Genomic DNA, 22,481 nt, shown 5'->3' with positions numbered 1-22,481 from the left:
GAGAGTCTGAGGCAGACATCAGGGTGGGCTGACAGGCAGTTTCTGGTATCTCATGATTTGGTGTTCTCTGAATCTGCTATTCTATTTTCAAATATCTTCTCCTGTTTAAAAGGCCCTTCTGTTGCTTGATTCTCTCCTATCCTGTCTTATTTTAAGCTTTCTTCATGGGCTGGTGTACACCTTATCTCCTCTTGGGTGATCAGGTTTCATTTCAATAAGTTGAAAGCCATATTCTCAGGATTCCAAACTGAAACAAAACATGGTACAGCCTTCCCCCCCACACTTATTTATAAATACAAAACCCCAAAACTTTACCAAAGATGAAAACATTAAGTTTCTTTTACTTTCAACCTTAACCAGTCACACATTGAGAAGAATACATGTATCTTTGGAATAGGACCATCCAGAAAACTGAGCCCAGCCTACTCTTACTGTGTGTGTACACCGATCCAGCCTCTACCAGCTGCTCTAATGTGCTATTTGTGTAACTTCTTAAGAAGAGGGGGAATCTCTCCAGGCCAAGGACGCAGCATAACATGATACAAACCATGTTATCATTCTCTATCAGTGTCCCTGCCTCAAAACTCCCCCTCTAATCAACTCCCCATTCTGATGCCAAAGTCTTTTTTTAAAATAGAACTCATGTGGGGCGCCTGGGTGGCGCAGTCAGTTAAGCGTCCGACTTCAGCCAGGTCACGATCTCGCGGCCAGTGAGTTCGAGCCCCGCGTCGGGCTCTGGGCTGATGATGGCTCAGAGCCTGGAGCCTGTTTCCGATTCTGTGTCTCCCTCTCTCTCTGCCCCTCCCCCGTTCATGCTCTGTCTCTCTCTGTCCCAAAAATAAATAAACGTTGAAAAAAAAAAATAAAATAAAATAGAACTCATGTAATTTCCTTGCTTCAAACTTTCCTCTGATTCCCTATTCCTCCATAGTGAAATCTGAACTTCTTGGGCTGCTGGAGAGTTGGTCCTCTCCTCAGAGAGACACTCGGGGCCACTTCCTCACAACTCATGTTTTGTCTGCAGCCTGCTATAAGGAGCAACCCAGACTCAGGTCTCTCACTTCCTTCCTGTGTTATTCCTTCAGTCTGCACCACTAGCTTCTTCTTTAATTTGCTAAGAAAATGCACCCTATTTAAAAAAAAATATTTATTTTTGAGAGACAGAGAGAGAGAGCAAGAATGGGGGGCAGGTAGAGAGAGAGGGAGACACAGAATCTGAAGCAGGCTCCAGGTTCTAGGCTGTCAGCACAGAGCCTGACACAGGGCTCAAACTCCCAAATTGTGAGATCATGACCTGAGCCGAAGTTGGATGCTTAACCAACTGAGCCACCCAGGTGCCCCAGAAAAATCCACCCTATTAAAGTTAGTTTAATGTCACCTGGTCTGAAAATCATTTTGGTAGAAATAACAGAAAAGTTCAGACTTTCTCACTCAAGCAAAGAGACAGAATAAACACTGGGGAAAAAATAAAAATAGATAAATTTCACTTAATGGAAGGCTCTGCTTTTCAAGTTTTCATTCACATATTTATTCAATAGATATTTACTGAGTGCCTACTATGAACCAAACCCTGTTCTAGGCACTTGGGTACAACAGTGAACAGGGCACGTCAACTCCCTGCCATCGTGGAGCTTGTGTTCTCCTGCAGTGAAACAGACAACAGATCTTAAACATGTAAATATTTATAATGTAATAGATGAAAACACATCAGAAAAGTCCCAGGGAGTAACTTGGGGAGGTGAGGAGCTCGCTGCCATACAGGTGGTCAGAGAGGCCTCTCCCGTACGGTGACCTTTGAGAGTAGAGCCCCAAGGGACACCTGGTATGGGGTGCCAGCATAGGAAGCTATAAAGGTCCAGACAGAGGTGTATCCCTGATTCAAGAACATCATGGAAATAGGTTAACAAAGAGTGTTTTAGGAGCATAGGTCAGAGAGATGTCAGGGGCCACACAGCATAGGACCTTTTAGGCCACATTTGGGTTTAGGATCATTTGGGTTCTACCCTGAATGATCTGGCAAGCAACTGGAAGGACTGATCAGAAGATCAGAATCTGTAAAAGTGACAGCAGGGCTGTGCTTCCTTTGGATGCTTTAGTGGGGAGTCAGTTCTTCACCTCTTTAAGCTTCTGCTGGTTGCTGACATTCCTAGGCCCGTAGCCACATCCATCCAGGCTTCAAGGCCAGCAACTTTGACTCTCTCCGGTTCATTTTCACGTTGCTTTCTCTTCTGTGTGTGTGTATCAAATTCCCCTTTGCTTCCTTCCTATAAGAATACATGTGACTATATTTAGGACCCACCTTGCTAATCCAGGACAATCTCCATATCTCAAATTCTTAACTTCCTCAAATCTGCAAAGATGTCATCATATAAGGTATAATTTACAATTCCAAGGATTAGAATCTGATACATTGGGGTGGCTCTTATCCACCCTTCCATGGCCAGTCCCAACACAAAATGAATTGTTCTGCTTAATAATAAGAAAAGAAACTTTACAGATCCACTCATTATCCAACCAGTAACCTCTGAGGCCCTATTAATTTCCAGACTTTTGAGACAAGGTGCAAAAAGAGATGGGCCCCTTGCCTTCAGGAGACTCATAGTCTACTGGCAAAACAGACATAGCCAAGTGATCCAACAAATGTCAAATTATAATTGTGCCTAGAAACACAAAGAATAGCATGGCTCTGAATCCTGGGGAAAGGGGAGGAGTTAATGCAAGACAGGCAGGTCTGAAAAAGCATCCCTAAAGAAATGATGTTCAAGTTCATGCTTGAAGGATAAATAGGATTTGCTGAGTGAAAAGAGGAAGAGAATGCAAGTCAGAGGAGAGGGAATGTAGAAAGGGCCCATGAACAGAAAGAACAAGATAAGTAAAATAAAATCAAATGAGCATGGGAGGCAGGAGCACAGCGTGAACCAGGAGTGGAGGAGGCTCATCCCAGGGACCTATAGGTCTTGATAAAAAAACTAGTTCTCTCATGTTAAGTCCTTGAGGTACCATCCAATTCAGGTTTAAAAAAATAACTGCCTGTGAGTGTAAAAAGGGTGGGTGATGGAGGGCTGAGTGGGTGTGTGAAAACTCACTAATTATTTTCCTTTTCATAGCCAGGATCTGAAATGCTAGATTGTCCATTTCCAAACACTTCTCTTTGTGTGGCCTTCTCACACACTCACACCCTGCTCCCAAGCTTGGGGAGGCACCTGGCTCTCAGTTCTCAGACCTGGGATTCCTGTGAATGGCTCAATCCTAGCAGCCCCTACTTTCAAACTTTACCATCTGTCCCAACCCCCACCATATATCCTGATGGGAGGAACTGGTCTCTTTCGTCTTTGTATCTGTCTCAACCTATATTTCCGTACTTCACTCATGGTGGTCTACATGTGCATGAAAGGGAAAAAAGAAAACCAAAATGTCTGATCTGCCTTTCTCAGGGGGGAAGAAAGGGCTAGGCTGGCTTGAGTCCTTGGAGTGTGGGGCAGTGTTAGTATGAGAACCCCTCTTTGAAATCTAGATTCAGAGCACAATGAGACCACAATAAAACAAGTCTAATTGAATTATGAGAGCAAAGGGGATGAGGGCAAGACAGCACAGGAACATCACCAGGCCAGAAGGTCAGAAAACCAGGAACACTGGAGTTCAACAGACAGAACAAGGGTGGGGAACGGGGATGTAATCCAAGCAGATTCTTGGGAAGGAGGACCCACACCAGCAACAGAACACAGATGCATCCTTGGTACAGAAGAGTGGGTCTGTTTAAAGAAATCAAAACAAGACAAATGGACACAAAAGCTTGGCAACATTTACTATTTATAAATAGTTACACAAATGAAGGATTTTAATATGAAAATGGCATTTGGCAGCCTTTTATTTGGTAACTTTCTCCAAATTAGATTATGTGATATACCAAAATATTCCTACAAAGTGCATCTAATCTGAAATAGATTAAAGAAGTAGGTCATTCCTCCAGGTACTTATTGTCAAGATTCGGACTGGAATCCAGGACTCCTAAATCCTGAAATTTCCTTCTTCCTACTAAGCTATTCAATCCCCAGTGGAGCCAACACCGGGTTCATTGTGCAGACTCCCAATTAATCACAGTAGAAAGCACTATTTGCCAAGTGAAAATCCTCTGTTTTGAATTCTTAATCCCCCCACCAGCTGAGTTTACCACAAAGACATGAATATATAATTGAGACATAAAGAAAACATGCCACCAAATTAAACTGTCCTAATTTTAAATCAATAAATTCTTTCTCAAATGACATGAAATGAAGATCTCTCAAAAGAAGAACACTGTGCTCTGGCAACTCCAGGAGCATTTCACCACTGAGCCCATCTCCAGCAGAAACGAATTAGATTTTTACCATCAGACACTAATTTACCACAGATGATGTTCGGCAGGAATAGAGGTGTTAAGATATATGCCAAGTGGTGACTCCTTAAAGCCTAAATTAGCCTGGATACATCTGAAAGTCTGAGACTCCTTCACCTGCATGCAGTGGGCTCTCAGGTACCCGTGAGAGGAGGCTGCTGGCAAGGAACCAGTCTCCCAGGTCCCAAAGGTGTGGGCCCCTTGCAGCTCACTTTTATCCTTAGCAGCATCCTCACCATCTCTGGTAAAATCACCATGAGGGGAGAGCAAAGAGTCTTAATGTTGTGTACTCTACTTACTGGTGTACAGAGAAATGTAGCTTAACTTTACTATGGAAAAAGAATCATTGTTATAACTGCAATGTTTATACAACATACATTTTAGTGTTTTAAAAACTGACTTGCTGGTAGAAGAGGTTTTGGCAACATTTCCCCTTTGTATCTTTACCATGCAAGGGACAAAGAACTCGTTGGGTTTGTATATATTCCTTTATTCTGATACTTCTCTCTTCCTACTGAGGTTTATTGACCCTGGTGCTTGTGATTCTCTATCCTACTGATAGACTTGTAGATATTCGTCCTTTTGCCAGAACAACTTTCTTCTTAACGGAACTTTCCTTGAGGAAGAAAAGTGATGCCTTCTCTCCTGACCTAAAAATTCCTATTCACCATTGAGGGGGTTGATGAAATGTAACCATGCAGTTTTGCCTAGTCTTGCAGATAAATTCAATTACTCCCTCTCAGTATATTAAAAGCATTTATATACATGAGCATCTTAACCTCTGTTACTGTAGAAGAGAGTTATTTGTAAGTGTAGGGTTGCCTTCTGCTAGACAGGGCAGGAACTCTGAGTTGTTGTGTCCCCAGTGCCTAACTTCAAAATACTGGTAAATGGAATTGAAAAGTTTCAGTTGACATCTCTCAATCTGACAACAGATCTACTGAGACACATAGTCACCAACTTCTTCTCATGCCCTAAAAAGCTAGGTATTTCAATTTTAGCAAAAACTAAAGAATTGTTGGAGGCTTTTAAGTCTTTCAAGTACTTAAGAGTCCTCTGGCAACAGTCATGGTATTCAGATCCGTGATCCTGGGCTTGATAACACTTTCTAATGGCAAAACCTTTAGGAATGTTGTATGAGGAATGTTTCAAACATATTATGGGATTAGCCAGATCCATATCAGTGGGTCATGAGACAATAAGGAGGCATCATGCAATCCTTAAGTAGGACTATTTGTCTCAAGTTCAGCTTGGACTACTGGAAGCTTCTCATGTGGGAATGAGGATATATAGGAATGTACTTTAAAAGGGCTACTCATTCAGATCTGATGTTTGTTTGCCCTTCTCCTCAAAAAAAATGTATGTCTTATGTGGAGGCTGCAGGGATATATCAGATCCATGAGGAATCCCAACCACTATACTATTAGAATCCGAGGCAGCTCAGACTCTCTGGGATTAACCATGTCAGGGATAAGAATTCTGTGGTCGCTTAAAGACCCTCCTGCGGGAGCCCTCGCTGCTTACCTGGAGGGATGTTGTGTGACTCCTGTAAGTATTTTCAGTGAAGCAATAGGGTAAGGCTTCCTGAACTTTCTGCTTCCTCAGAGCCATGAATGGTGTGAAGGGCTTGGACAGGGCAACCCTATTTTTATTTACTGATGTGACCAGGAAACACCAGGAGGCAAATGTCAAGTTTTCCAAACTGCTTCCTAAAGGGGAGGCCCCTCCAAGCCATTCCAGAAGGCACAGAAAATGCCATTATTAAACCAATATGACTTTCATTACAGCAATTTTCTCAGATTTCTTTAGTCTAAGAGACTCTTCAGCCCATCCATTGTCAGTAACTGCATGAAGAAATTTAAGAACTCACCAGCTAGAACAGAAATGCTTCATTTGCATGCTGTCTAAATTCTGTAAATCAATTTCAGGTAAAATGCCCTACTTCCTTGTCATTCCCCAGGGTACTTTGAGGATCACTCTAATTTTGTGGTGGGATTTAATTTCCTGACTTTTTTAAAGTTCTGTTGAATTCAGATGCACAGTCTAATGATCAGACTGAATGTTCATGTTCATCCATTTCAGAGAGAGGAAAGATAATTTGGAAAACAGTTTGGGATGGCAAATGTGACCTATTGTCACACAGGGCTATTGAAACCCAAAGAACACAGATGTACTCAGAAGGTGACTTCTGTTGATTCAGAACTGGATGGTGATGTTTCTCTCCAAAACAGGCTGGGAAAGCTGCAGCCCAAATGGAAATTAGTTGGTACAAAGGTCTTCTCAATGCTATGGGATTCTTGCAGTGCCAGGAAGGCATGGTGCTTTCTAGGTGATGTGGCTGGAGAGACAGAAATCTTTGCTTTCAGTGTAAGGATTACAGCACATTGTTCAGTTTGAAATGTGCTTCAAATTTCCTTTTGTAGAGTTTCAGAGTGGGGTGGGGGTGGGGGGGATGGTCTATGGGGCATAGGTGTCCAGAAATTAAAAGCTATTGTTCCTGTTACCTTAATCATAATAATGAGTTTGATTTGACAAGGTCAATTAATTATTCAGGTTTGGAAAGCAGCACGATTATACATATCAGTGGGTAAGAGGAAAGGGCCCAGAACAGGAAGATAAAAGGTAAATGAAGGGCTGGTACTGCCCAAGCTCTATCTTTTTCAAGTTACCTGCCTGTACTATCTCCCTGGCCTAGGCCCTTTCTCTCTGGAATTCTACTAACACAGGGAATGACAACAACATTCTGGATTCTTTCTCTCATTTCTGCCCCATTCCAAAGACAGTGTTTCCTCCCTTTCGTGAGCTTCAGAGATGTTTGACTCCAAAAGGCAGGTAATTAACTATCAAACAATAGCAGGGATTTTCAGATTAATTCTGCTTAGCAAGAAACTGGAAAACTCATTTACACCAAACAAAAGGGAGGGGGTGATTAGATGTTCCAGTGACAAAAGAGAGACCTAGAAAGGGCCTTGGAAACTGAAAGAGACCAAAAGTTTTATTAGTTATTATTATTTTTATTATTATCGCTATTAAAGTACTACCCCTGTTTTATGAGCACTGTATGCTAACACTCGCATCATGCAGATGTGTCTCTGAATGAGATTAAAGCCCTTCAGGTGTACGACCCAGGCCTCTGTGTGTGGATGAAAAAGATCTTTGCTTATGTTCTGCAGACCACCAGGGTCACTGTGCTGTGCCATCACGCAAGGGTGCTTATGAAATGATGAGGGCTTTGAGATATCTTCCATATTGCCCTTAACTTAGCAAACAGTTCAGTCCCACAAAGTGTTTTATTCACTCCGTGCTCTCTATGATTCAGTCTCTTTCAAAGAACTATAGAGACAGAGGTGGAGGTATTTTAGATACCCTGAGAAGCAGCAGGTTTAAGAGAGGAAAAGGGTTAAAATATGCAGCTGGACTCCAGAAGCAGGCGCTTATTAATTACATTCACAAAGTAGAACACCTTAAGGTCAGGGATGGAAATAATTAGACCCAAATTTCAATAAATCTAAAATGGATCTCCCTCACGCTGACCTATAAGATTGTGTTCTGGCTGCCCAAGTGAAAATACATGGGTGGTATTTCTTACTTTTCACAAACTCATATTGAATGGAGGATTCAAGCCATCTTAAAATTAGGAAGTCCAAAGATCTGAAGTGCTCCACAACACATGATGCTTTACCACATGAGGGTTTAGATGAGTTAGTATCAACCTGCCCTAGAGCACTCAGATAAAATCTCAATGTCCTGGCCCACTCCCCCACCAATTCCCACATGTAACCAACCCCCAAATTCTGTCTATTTTCCTTTGGATATATCTTCAGACTCTGGGCTTTCTACTCTGCCCCAGCTAACAGAGGAACTCCAGTCCTCTATCTTTATAATAATACTCTCTTGTCTTAAAAGACCTCTGTCTTTTCCTATTTCCATGTTCTCTACAAAATCCAATTCTCTTTTCTATACCACAACGGGCCCCTCAAATCAATGAAACCCACCTTTCATTTTCATGTGCTGGCCCATAATGGTACTCACATACAACACTGCCCAAAAGAACTTTCTAAGATGATAGAATATTCTTTCTATTTCTATACTACTTGATAGAGCAGCCACTGGTCATATGTGGCTACTGAAGCACCTGAGGTGACCAGTGTGATTGAAGAAGTAAATTTTAAATTTTATTTGGTTTTAGCTCATTTAATTTTAAATAGCCACTGTGGTAGGTATGTACTTAATTCAGTTCTGTTCCCTCCCCCTTCTCACCACCAGCCCCTGCTGCCTTTTCCCTCATCCTCCTTCCATGCTGCCCCCTAGAGCCACTTTCTTAGTCAAGGTTGTCCTTTATTCCTGGCTTGCCTAGAAGACATGTCCCACCTGATCACCTGGACTCTCTGTGTACAACTACGACCCTGCTCCTTTCTCCATGTTGACCTTGGACAATGCAAATCAAAAGAACCATTACCATTTTCCTGCAGACTGGTCTAACATTCTGGGCCATGGAGGCTGAGATCTCTGTGTTTTGATATTCACCCTTAACTCTGCCTGGTGCTTCTCATGACTTCACTTAATAGTTGTTCTCCCAACCCCCTATACTGACCACTACAGGGACCCTCTTCTGCAGCCCAGGCTAGACTGACCCAGTCCATATTCTAGCTGCTTGACCAGCCTGGCCAAGACCTTAAGAAAATATCCCCAGTCCCAACAGCCTAGGGAAGATTTTGGAGCATTTAGGTAGCCCCAGAGCTATATTTATTTATTTAAAGTTTATTTATTTGTTTTGTGAAAGACAGCAGGGGAGGGGCAGAGAGAGAGGGAGAGAGAGAGAATCTAAGCAGGCTCTGCATTGTGTGTGCAGTGCCTGATGTAGGGCTCGAACTCACAAACCATTGAGAGATCATGACCCAAGCTGAAATAAAGAGTTGGACACTAAACCGACTGAGCCACCCAAGTGCCCCATCCCTAGAGCTGTCATTTAAAGAAAAACAAAACAAAATAGAAAGGGAAAATACAGTTCAACAGCAATATACAGAAGAGACGAACCCATAAAAACAAAAGAAAGGAAAGGATCTAAGCATTTCCCTTTTTCCTTTACCACAAGAATATGCAATGCTATCCACAGATTTAAAAACTATCCTAGCAGAAATGCACACATCTAGAACTTGCCACCAATGAAAGGTTGTCCTGAGGACAAGATAGACTGAAGATTATGAGTTCAGCTAAAGTTCTGGCAAACACGAACCAAGAAAAGGCCTCTAACCCTTCACCCCTGCTCTTGAGCTGAGACAGACCAGTGCTTAGCAGCATGGGGAAATCTGGCTGCCACATAAAAGGACCAATCTGATTTCTATATATGTCATTTCTGAATTCTATTAAAATATATAATCAGATTACATGGGGGTAAGAGGACCCACATTGCAGGTGTTTCCAGGAGTGTCTGGAGCAGGTTCGTACCCCAGGATTCAGTCAACAGCAGCTATACTTCTAGAAACTGAATTCTTGGGGATGACTTAGGCAAACATCACAGAAGTCCATTTCCACCTGAATGGGAACTAACTCTTCAAAGGTGGCTTTTTGTTTATCTTCCTGTGCTAAGTGGTTGGGCAAGGTACCAGTAACCAGAGTTGTTTCTCAGTAATTATTTACCATATGAATAAATGAAAGTACTCATAAGTGCATAACAAAGGGCTGAAGTTCTGAAGCTAACACTTGCAAAGGTGGCTTCACTGCTGTCAGCAGGAACTCAAAAGATCAGAACAAAGAACTGGTGGGGTACAAAGGGTATTTGATAACAAGAGGAAAGACATAATCCCAGACCTTAAGCAGTTCACATGATACTATGAAAATGTCTTTACCTTCCTTCCACGTGTGTTTATTTTTATGTGAACCTGACTGCATATGCATAAGTACACACACTCATGGGCAGACCATCAGTTCAGTTTTTCCTGCTGCTGCTAGCTTGTCTGTGTGCGTCTGTGCGTCTGTGTGTGTCTGTGAGTGTTTAATGATTGTAATACCATTCTGAAAACTTAATATGTCTGACTTTCATTCCAGCAGTGTTCTGTTCAGGGTTGAATAGCAACTTCAACAAAATCCAGACAGTCAGCTCCTGCTAGGGGAATTAGGGTTTATGTTCACTACAATAAATGATCCCAAGATAAATATATTTCTTTTTTTTTTAATCCTGGATGGTGATGTATCCTCTTTCCAATACAGAAATGGGGGAGTCTGGCTCTATTTAGTTTGTCTGATTGCTTCTAAGAGGGGGGATAGGTTGGCTCTGAAAAACTATGGTCCACTATTCATTAAAGTGTCAATAATGCTCAGCCCAGGCATATCGACAGCGGATTAGCTTGGGCTGAGTCTGTGTACAAGACCAGTGCCTTTTTTAACCTAGCTTGTTTCCAAATCAATACACCCATCAGCATTCGAAAATTAGCCCAAGATGAGATTCCAATACTTGAGGTGGTGTGTCATGCTAAGAGGCCACCTAGCCAAGTCACAGATGTAAACACCTAGCTGGGGATTAGACATTTTCCATTAGTGTGGACATGAGTGAAGATTGATGTAGACCCCTTCACCTCACCTCTCCTATGTCTCCACCCGTACACACACTCCACTTTGAGCCTGTATAAGACCTCTGGACTGTAAGTTCAGCCATTTGCTTCAAAAAGTAGTTATTACATGTGCACTTTGGATAAGGTACTCTCCCAGGTATTTAGGGCAGAAGTGTGTGGGTGGGTGTGTTGGGGGGTGGAGGGAGAGCTTAAGGAAAACAAATGACAAAAACAGGGTCCTTATTTTCAGAGAGGTTTCAGCATTTTTCACTATTCCTTCCATTTTCCAGGTCCATAAAGGTCCTACTCCATAAAGCGAATGTCTGTACTAGTGGGCATTTCCTGATTTCTCTTGCCATTGCTGGGTATCCTGCTCTTGACAATACATGTGTGCAGGTGGGGGTGCAAGGGGAACATGGTTTCAGGGAGGGGTTTCAGAAGCACCCTTTGGCAGAGATTACAGATGGTGACCCTGAAGCAGTTGCCAGGCCTCCTCATCGAATATGATTTTCAAACTGTTTTTTTTTTTTGCCAACTATCCACCATAATAAAAATGTATTTTATATTAAAAACTTACACACTCTGAAACAAAAATCTTATATAATGATACTTTTTCTGCTGTTTGTAAGACACTGATACCTTCTATGAAATTCCATTTCCTTTAAAAAAAAATGCTGCTTGCATCCAGCCGTTTGAAAAAGATTCATTTGGAGAACCAATAATAGAAAAGGCCATCGCAATTTCTTTTTAGAAGAGAGCAAAATAAGTAAGAACAACGTGGTGTGGCCAAGCTCTGCCCCGGCAGGAAGGACGCTGCTGTCCTGGCAGCCCCTGCCCAGGGCCAGTGTCACGGTGCCCTTGGGTGGTTGTGTCTCATGCCCACTCGCATCGCCTCACCCTTCAACTGCGCATGGCCGCAGCCCAGGGTGGGCAGCCTCCTGCCTTCTCACAGATAGGGTTCCCATCATACCTCCAGCTCCTTTGTGTTCTTCCTTCTCCAGTCACTTTCCTGCCCTTGTTTACTGACCAAGTCCATCCCCTTTCCTTGGGCTCCCTGACAAGAGAGTGGCAGGAGGCGCCTCCCCAAGAGGAGCTTCTTGCCCCAAATGGCATTCAGCTGTATGGAGGGAACTGAAAATCGAACTGGGGAAGAAACTCCAGCAGAAGGGCCAGGCTACACTGCTCAGGGCTTAAGCTTCTGAGATCATAGAATGAGGAATTTGGCCCACTGTAAAAGAATTTTAAAAAGCTAAAATGCAATATCAGTATTTAAAGATATATTAATGATGGGGCACCTGGGTAGCTCAGTTGGTTAGTGTCTGACTTCAGCTCAGGTCATGATCTCATGGTTCATGGGTTCAAGCCCCAGGTCGGGCTCTATGCTGACAGCTCGGAGCCTGAAGCCTGCTTTGGATTCTGTGTCTCCCTCTCTCTCCACTATCTCCCACTTGTTCTCTCTCTCTCTCTTCAAAAATATATAAAAAATATTTTTTAATAAAAATATATTAATAGCTAACACTTCAACAGTACTGTAGGCCTGCTTCTAAGTGTTATGTAAAGTGTAGTCCTCAGCAAGCTGCTCACAACATTGATTCCATTTTACAGAAGGAAAGCCTGAAGCCCAGTTAGTAACTTGATCTGAGTCTCACAGCCATAAAGAGGCCAAGTCTGGTTCTGAGCTCTTACTCCCTAATTAAGAGCTTCCCACCACGGTAAAGTGTCATGTGAATGCCCCAGGGTCAGTTCTGCTTCATGGGGAATAGGTAGGAATCATTCCCAGGGCCTGAAAAACTCAGCCAGAGCAGAACCAAGAGAGATGCAAAACCAGAACATTGACATAGGCCTAAAAATCTGGGGGCAGGAACTTGGGGTGCCACCAAACACAGTGAATCAGATGCAGGTTATTAAAAGGGAGATGTGGCATCAGAAACCCAGGGCTGGGAGATGAGAGACACAGGCAAGCTGGAGACAATGGAGGTGGCTGTGAAGGACACGTCTCAGGTGGGCATTCAGAACATGTGTGATGGACTCTGCTTTCTTGAAGGCTGCTCCAGGGTATGGCACGTGTGAAGTGCCAGAAGAGCTAAAACACTGGTCTTAAAATAAAGCAGGCCTAGAACTGGATGGAACCTAAAAAAAAAAAAAAAAACTTAAGGGAAGAAAAAAGCCAAGGAAAGCAATAATTAGAAGATAATTTTCTGAGAAAATATATTATTGGAACAAAAACAAAAACAAAAAATCCTAGTCCTATTCAACACTAAAACTTATTTCAAAGTTCAGCTTCTAACCACAAACTGACAGTTAGTTGTCCTATTGTCCTGGCCAGATGGAACAAACTGAATGCATCTCTGCTGGAGATAACAGAAAAAGTGTTCAATACAGGCTCTCCCAGCCATCCATCCAGACCATCCAGCCAAGCGATGCCTACCTTGCACAATGAGGTGGACCCTTGAGGTCTTTGGGTGGTTGTCCGTCTGCACAGAGCACGTGTATGGGCCCTCGTCATACACATCCACGTTCTGGATCTCGATGCTGTACTGGGTTTGGGTGTTGCTCAGGAGGACCACACGTGGGTCCAGGCACCACTTGTCATTCCCAGCGTAGAGGATGGTGCTGCGGTTTAGCCAGGCCACCCGGGTGACCCGGTTGTCAATTGTGCACCTGGAGGGAAGACCAGACGGTTAAGTCCAGGGATCAGAGAGAAATGGGAACCATCACATACGCATATCTTGCTTGATTTGTCATGGTTGGCATTTTCTGGGATGGGGAAACAGAAGTCTTATAAGATTATTGTCTCAGAACACTATCTGAGATTTCTGGGCCTTGAACAGCCCAGTGCTTCTTAAACCACCTAAGCACCAGCCTACTTCAATAGTCATTACTATTCAATAGTTACAACTGGAGGCATCTTCCACACCCAGAGTGGCCAGGCCCTTTGAGCACCATAGCTCGCCCTTTGCTTAAGGATTCCCATGATGTAGGCATCTGGGGAGTACTAAGTCATCCAATATTTATAACAACCCTATGAGCAAGGTTCTGTTGGTAAAAGGAATGGAAGAACAAAGAAACTAAATATTTCTCCCAAGTCACACAGATAATATATGCCAGATCAGAGACCTAGATTTTGACTCCTAAACATTATCTCAGAATAGTGAATTCTAACAGAAGGCTTCTGAAGTCAAAACTAAATATGGACCACCACCATTGCTATTCATCTTCATTATACCCAGGGGCAGAAATGTTCAATTACTGTGAGACTAAAGACATTTTCTAAAATCTCAAAACTGTTTGCACATGTAAAAATAGATTTTGTCTTTTTTATTTTTGCATCTGGAGTCCCCAAATTGTGGAAGCTCCCTTCCCTTTCCTTACACTTTCAAATTTTCCAGCTTCTCTCGCCAAGTCCTAATCACATCTCTCTGTCTGTATTCATTTCCTTCTCTCAATACACCAAGTATGTTCTATGGCCTTGGGCGAAATTCACAAATAGTGTCCTGATCCTAACTATAATGCTGGAAATAGCAATGTAGCTCAGTATGTATAATGATGCCTCAAATTTATATATTCCTTTGCAGTGTACAAAATGCTTTTACATCCACACTGTCTCTTGATTCTTGCAGCAAATCTGTGAAGTAGATGATCTTACCCATTGTCTACTTTAAAGATCAGGACTCCACTATTTGGAAGGGTCTGGTGACTTGCCCAGGTTAGAGAGCTAGGAAGTGACAAACCTCTCAGCCAGGTCGTCTAATTCCTGGTCCCGTGGCCTCCTCAGAATGTTCAAGGGAAGGGAGAGTTCAGTGGGAAAGGATGATTGCTTCTGCTGAATTCTCAAAAAAAACTAAGAATTGCCACTGAGCACACCAGCTTCCCCGGGTGGTCCTCTCAAGATGAGATATCCTGTTCCGTGCATCCTTTCTGCTTGTACTTGTGTAAATGTCACAGGATCATTGCAGGGCCACTCAGGCACAGGTGGGGAGCCTTGCTGAAAGTGCCTGCGGGGAAAGCTGCTCAACTAGAAACACCTTTGCTCTGGTGTCCAGCAAGTTCTATGTTGTTCATTGTGTTTTCTAGACAATGCAGGTTGTAAATGATGGAAGATCTTACCTACCAGGGAAGATCAAGGGAATATTTCTGGAATTGGACATGGGTCAATTGTATCAGAATTGCATGAGGGATTTGTTCCAGGTTTTTATTCTCACCTCCTATCCTACTGATTCAGGCTTTGGGTATCCAGAAATAAGAATTCTAACAACATTCCAGTTGGGTAATATCCCTACCAAAGTTTGAAAAACACTGGTATGGAGCCATGTGTCCAGGACTAGCTACATAATTTGGGGGGCTTCATACAAAATGAAAGCGCAGAGCTCTTTGTTCAAGAATTATTAAGAATTTCAAGAAACTGAGAACAGAGAATTTAACCATATGCAGGGTCCTTCTGAATGCAGGGCTATGTGTGAATAAATACATACCCTAAGTTGATCTCAGACTTTATTGTGCTTATGACGCTTCTTGGGATCTTATTAAAACGTACATTCTGATTTGGTAGGCCTGGAGGGGGGCGGTTCCTGAACTTTTAGTTCTGAACTTTTAGTAGTCTCCCAAATAATGCCAATGCTGATGGCTCTAGAGCATTCCTTAAGTTGAATAAATCTCGTGGTGAAACATATGAACACTAGGGTTGGGGAAGCACTCAGCTAAGCACCTCACTATGTGAAAGTGTGGTCAGAAACCCAGCAGATCATCATCCCTTGGGAGGTTGGTAGAAATGCAGAGACGTTGCCCCTCCCTCAGATGCAACGAATGAGAATGTGCATTTTAGTTAAGATAACACATGTGAAGTTTGGGCTGGTCTAGAATGCACTTCAAGACTTCCTTTGGCTTTGATGACAATACCTAGAATACTCTGAGAGCAAATGAGAGGTGGAGAAGTATGGCCAACAAGGAAGCGCCTGATGCCATCCCCTCCCTTAGGTTCCCTGCAGACATTCCTGATGTTCTTCCTCTCAGGTTGCCTCCCTTGAAATGTGGATTTGGAACCACAGTGTTTTGAAATCCCTGAAGAACAACACACTCCACAGGATACTTTACTAGTAATACACCTGGGATGTTATTTGTCTTAATTACCTTAAGAGTGGTCCTTGCTCTACATTTTGCTTGGATCCAAAGCAGAGAAATACACTTTCATATTCATGGCTAATATTTACTGAACACATATTATTGTATACTCGGTGCTATGGAAGCCTATTATATAGATTACTTTATCATCTCAAAAACCTGGTAGATTCACCTATTAATTCCAGTTTACAGATGGAGTTAAATTGAGTTAAAAAAATATCCAGATTGAAAAAAAAATACCTGGATTTAGTAGAATAACAGTGGTATTAAGCTTCGGAGCCAGAATTCAGACCTAGTTTTATTTTATTTGGTTTCAAATTTGGTGTTCTTGAAGTCCTCATAAGCCCTCATAAGCACATATATATATGTGCCCTATATAACATTTAAATTCAATGTGCAATAGAATCAGCAGCAAACCCTGATAAAATACAGATTGCTGGGCCCCTCCCTGGTCTGGAGACCACATTTTTGAAAGCCATTAATTTAGACATCTGGTTTCTGGTGAAATGAGAGCTGCAGAGCGAGTAGGCACTAGGAAATGACCCTCGTTTGAAACAGTTTTCCATTACTTTATTTTATTTTTTTTTCAACGTTCTTATTTATTTTTGGGACAGAGAGAGACAGAGCATGAACGGGGGAGGGGCAGAGAGAGAGGGAGACACAGAATCGGAAACAGGCTCCAGGCTCTGAGCCATCAGCCCAGAGCCCGACGCGGGGCTCGAACTCACTGGCCGCGAGATCGTGACCTGGCTGAAGTCGGACGCTTAACCGACTGCGCCACCCAGGCGCCCCTTTCCATTACTTTAAAGGAGAGAACTTCCTTGCAACCAATCTGCTCTGGAAAGCCAAAAGCAGAGTCCTAGTTAGTTTCTCCTCTAGCAACTAAAATTTGACCAGACACCAGGTGAATGGTCAGCCGTGGTGCAGGAAATTCTGATCAGCAACCTCTGCACAGCTTGAATAATTGTTTTTGATGCCCGCAATGGGGCATCTCACAGCCTCTCTGAGATGAATCCGAGAGGACAGTCGTGGGCTTCCTGTGAGTGTCTAATTATTGGAAATTGACTGAAACGAAGCAGTCTCACTACACTGCACTGTGTGTACAGGGCCAAAGATGTTCATTTGCAGATACACTAATGCTCTGAACACAGCCAATTTCCAGCACGGTTATGCGGCCCCTGTGATATACTACACTGAAAAGCTGGCATAGCTTCAGCTGTGGTTTTGGGCACATCCAAGGTCATGTTTAGATGTCCAAACTGTCACTGCTGGATATCAGTCTTGCTGAGTCTCCACGGCATTAATGCTGGCTTCTGCAGAGATGGATCACAAAGGTAACTTGGCAGCCAACTACAGTCACCTCCTCATACCTGTCCCCATCTATCCGTCTCATTTATCGAATCTCCACAACAATGCAGAGGAGACAATTCTCCCAGGTTAAAAAAAAAAAAAAAAGAAAGAAAAGCAAGCATAATTGCTCCCTCAGTCAGAATGCTCTGGTTGGGGGGGTTTGGTAGAAGACTGGGGTGGAAAATTCCATCAACCGGTTCCCTTTTTGCAGAGATAGTCCTTTACAAAGATCTACAAAAGACGTTTCAAACACATCACAATATTTCATGTCCTTCAGGAAGGTAATTAACCGTATGACTAAAGGTAGGGAAGGCTTCAAATTCAACTCTCCCTAATCCAGGCAAGTACAGATGACAACGACCACTTGTTATCAGGAAATGGTCACAGGTCAGGATAAGACAGGCCAGGAAGGGAGATGCAGAGACAGAAAGAGTTGAAAGTACCCTGCCTAAACCTTGATAGACTCTCTCCTTTCTCCCTGCATTCTTGAGATATGCTAAGCTCCCAACCTGAGCATCCTTTCCACCATCCTGGCAGACATACGAAGAGAAACAACGTCTATAGACCTAAGCCTTCTGAATGGATCCCTGGAACTCCCAATTCCCCACCTTCAAACATCTATCTCTCAATTCTGAAATCTCCAGTCTTCTAGCTTTAATGCTGCCATCACTTATTTCCATCCTCCAGCCCTCTGGCCAGTGGCCATCAGCATTCAGTGTTTGTGTAAATGGCCTTCCTTTCCTACCAGGCCTGTGAACTTCCTGGTTTCCTACAGACAGCCCATGGGCTGACCTATGAGATATCCTGGCAGAATCCAAACAGACAGACAGAGCCTGGGAAAGATGCTTGTTTATTATTTCACTGATGAGCCAGAGTGTCCTTCACAGTCTATGTGTCTATCTGCACCCTACTCCTTTCCTTGGAGAAATTTCTTTATAAAAAGAGCAGGCCTGATCTTTTTGAATACAGATAATCCAGGGTGTGTGGCCTGCATGGATTGGGAATGTATTTTCTTTGATGATGAGAATGTTCACATATAGTTGAGTAGAAGAAGATCAGACATACATGCCTATGCTGTACCTTGCACCCAAGCACAGTGTATGGCAGAGAAAGCTGTCATACCTGTCATTTTCTGTAGTTGCAACAATTGTGCCAAAGCTCCAAAAATACAGCCCTCTACGTCCTTAATCTCTTGCTGATGAATAGTGGCTTTATTACACTTGCTGCATTTATACATAGAGTAACAGCAAACAATGATTAAGCAAGCCCAGGATGAGGGGCTGCAGAGATAGAATCATAAGAGTGTGGATCCAGGGTCTCAAGCTACTTTAGGATCTGAAAGGAAATGAGAAAGAGAAAGAGGCAGACAGTGAGTGTGTGTCTAGAAATTGTAAGAAAAATAGAGCAAAAGTATCTTCTTGGAATCTTCTAAGGACAAAGAGAGCACTGAAATAAAGAGAAGGATTATTGCAGAAAGAGAGAAAAATCTAGGCTTGGCCTTTCTTAAACACACCCGCCTGAAGATCTGAGGACTATAATGGATCCAGACAGTGGGTAATCCAACCATTCCTTCTATCAAATGGCCCTTTAACTGCTTTTGAAAAGCAACACATCTTAAGCAACGCTTGAGACTACAGTGAAATAAGAGCTTCCGCCCTTCACAGCACCTGGTCACAATCTCCTCTTATTGCACAGAAATGCTCCAGCTGCCCCTAAGTTTGGTTCCTCTGAGCTTTTGGCTTGTGCCCCACCCCTAACTACAAGCTTCACAGAGAATCATTACAATGTGGACAGCTGAGAAATACCGAAACCCAGCCTCATGGAGTTTGCATGTGTGTCTTCCAGATCTGTTCCTGGGGGAAAACCAACAGGCAAAGCAAGATGCTTTATCACCAACCTGATGAAAATTCAGACATCACTGGTACCTTAGCCTTTTATTGTAGGAGAAGACTTCCTTAGTAGGGTTGCTCATTTTGACTCTACTGGAGTCTAAGTTCAGGTTGATATTTATAAAATTATCTTGGGCTATACAGAGACAAAAACACTGAACTTAACACTCCATTCACACAGGCCTTGAATCCCTCAATTACTACTGTTTTTTGTTTAACACTGAAAAGAAAAACAGATATGGGCTATAACATCTTTCTTAGTTATGAAAATGACAACACTGCCCATTCCTGGGTAGAGACAGAAGTCCTAGGAGAAGGACCAGGGATGAATTCTAGCTTGCACATGCTACCCTGGGATCCCACACTGCTGGAGGGTAGCTATGGTCTGAGGGTGGGTGGGAAGAGCCATGAGAACAGGCTGTGAAGTCAGACTGCAGAAATCATAGTCCCGGATCTGTACTTGCCAAGTCTCAGTAAGTTTCATTTCACTCATCTGCAATGGAAATAACATTTCCTCCTGCATGGGGTTAATGAAAAGATTAAATGGACCCATGCATCTAAATGCATTCCTTTGCACTTAGAAACTCAACAAACAATGTGATTATACAATGTTATACACACTGCTTTCTCATCTTCCATGTAATATTGCAACACTGATTAAAAGGTAAGTTCTTGAAAGCAAGGGCCATGACTTATTTTTCTCATGTACCCTAGTAAGCATTCAATAAATATCTGTTGACTGATTAATTTTTGTTTAAGATCACTCATCTATCACAATCTCTTCAGAAGTAAAAGATCATGGAGACTGTGTCCAGGAAAGGCCCAGGTTGTGAGGATAACTACTCTGCCCATCATTTATAATGAATTTATAATGCAAAACGCAGACATCACCCTCGATGCAGTGGAGGCCCTTCCATTTCACTAATGTCTTGAAGATGAATCCAGAAGGCTTGGCTTTGTAGACCTCCAAGAAGTGTTCCACATAAGCACCCCTATCCACCTAAGTCAAAGAAAGTAGCATCACCTCAAAACAAACTGCTGAGTGAGGTGGGCCATGACTTGTCTGAAATGAATGGCACAAGATTTTGATTTGTTCTAGTGATAAAAACCCAGTGCAAACTCAAATATTGAAGAAGGCTTGGAACTGCTTATCTGGTCACATCACATTTGTAAGCCATTTCTCCCACAACCCACTTCCTTACTCTATGACTGTCACATGCATGCAACACTGTGGGCTATGAGTCATCTTGATCATGTCATACAACCACAGAAGAAATCAATGGAGTCTTTTTTCCCTAGGTGACCAAAGTCAGGCATCCAGAAGGTTATTATTATTATTATTATTATTATTATTTTTACCATTCCTTTCCCTAACATATACAAAATTGTCTAAACCTAGAGGAGGGTCTCTTGAACTCCTTGGTGGAAACAAACATTTCCTAAGGGAGAGAACCCAGAAGTGCTGAGGGAAAAGTTCAGTGGAGATTCACTCTGGACTTTATCTGCCATTTGACCTTGGGGTCCAGTGAATGATCTCCTGCAAAGCCTCACCTAATTTCCCACTGCTTTAGGCAAGATGTGTGTCTGGTATTTGGATTACTTCTCACTGTTACCTGAGTGTTCTATTCACTTGTAGGATTCAGTAACCCACTGTTTTTTAGAATGCCCTTCTTCACTGTGTGGTAAACAAATTCCTATCCCCTATCAAGGCCAATTTTAAATATGATTTTGTATCCCCACTGCCTATCATTTGCAAAAATGTTTAATCCCCTATGACTGATCTCCAGACATCCCTTGGTTACTTTCAGGGCAATTTGGATCTTGTGAGAGTTGGGGTGCCCATTAAGGTTAGAAGGAGGTGCTCAATAGAAGAGGGCAAGCATAGCCTTTCAGGCAGCAGGAAGAGAATGAGCAAAGTACAATGGAGCTGTAAAAAAACTCCTGGCATGTAGGGGTGCCTAGGTGGTTCAGTTGGTTAAGCATCCTACTCCTGATTTCAGGTCAGGTCATGACCTCACGGTTTGTGGGGTCAGGCTCCATGCTGTCAGCAGGGAGACTGCTTGGGAATTTCTCTCTCTCCCTCTCTCTCTCTGACCCTCTCACACTTATTCTCTCTTTCTAAAAATAAATAAATAAACATTTTTTTAAAAATCCTCATATATTTGTAGAAGTTTGGAAATTTAGACAGGATGGGTTAAGGGGGATGAGTCCACTGAGTGAGTGCACTGCTATTTCTGTGTCACCTAGATCAACCACAGACTGATATTTCCTCCGGCTTCCTATTGGGTTTTGGCTGATGGGAAGCATTGGCAGGAGATGGGGTGTGGGGGGTAGGAGAGGGGCTGTCACAGGCTGTCAATTCCCTCGGGATTGATCCTAGCCAGTGGACCTCTCCACACAGCCCCCTGTCTCTGGTGGGAGTTATGACCTCCTCCTTAATTCCCTCAGCCTTGTAGGTGTTAATGATCCCCTTTTGTACTCGCCCTATGGTCTTGACTATCCCTGTAGTTTTCCTACACTTTGGTTCCACCTCTGTAAATATCCATTTTATTAAACTCTCCTCAAATTACTCTATTTGAGTATGCCATCTTTTTTTTTTTTTTCCCTGCAGGAACCCTGACTTTTGCAGGTTGATTGTGCAGTACACTATGTGAAAGATTTTGGGTGTTTTGTTTTGTTTTGTTTTGTATCCTCAAGTCAAGAGGAACCAGAGAATCAAACTGAAGAACTTTGCAGTGGCTAACTCAAAAAATTATCAATGGCTAGAAAAGGCACCAAACTTGAGCTTGTCTCTGTCTTCCAATGGGTGGTCCTTCCTGGCATGGAAAGGGCTGGGAAGAAGAAATCCAATTCCAGCAAATGAATCTGTCTGCAATCTGTTTTTCTCCTTTTCTTTGTCTCCCATCCTGGTCCTCATCAGCCGCTCCATGGAAAGCCACATTCAAGATGGGGTTTCATCCTGGAGAAGCTGGGCCCAGACTGGCAGGTGGAAGTAGAAAGCACACTTCTAATTATTATCCAGTCTAGATATCTTTTTACAATGACACTGGGAAAGCCAAGACTCACTCAGGTGAACTGAGATGGATGGCACATATTAGACCTTTGGTGTCATGCATGAAAAAGGGTCTGGAAGTACCCACCTCCTCACTGGCTCAGGTCCTCGAGTGGCTAAGAAAGATGTACCAGCCTCGCTGGCCT

The 22,481-nt window shown here is 42.9% G+C and overlaps 1 protein-coding gene across 6 annotated transcripts in view; it reads right to left on the bottom strand.

Moving 5' to 3' along the window:
- The window catches only part of NTM (neurotrimin), a 957,218-nt gene that overhangs the window by 156,990 nt on the left and 777,747 nt on the right, over positions 1–22,481 (bottom strand). For all 6 annotated transcript variants that reach the window (XM_040483562.1, XM_040483563.1, XM_040483567.1 and 3 more), the window contains one exon: positions 13,355–13,587. In XM_040483562.1, coding sequence (XP_040339496.1) covers positions 13,355–13,587 — 233 coding nt within the window. The remainder of the gene's footprint in view (positions 1–13,354; positions 13,588–22,481) is intronic.

The sequence above is a fragment of the Herpailurus yagouaroundi genome, unplaced genomic scaffold (assembly GCF_014898765.1).
Source record: "Herpailurus yagouaroundi ecotype Mexico unplaced genomic scaffold, PumYag 161, whole genome shotgun sequence".
Taxonomy (NCBI): Eukaryota; Metazoa; Chordata; class Mammalia; order Carnivora; family Felidae; genus Herpailurus; species Herpailurus yagouaroundi.
The sequence above is the reverse complement of the archived record's forward strand: the minus strand, read 5'-3'. Positions and strand labels throughout refer to the sequence as shown.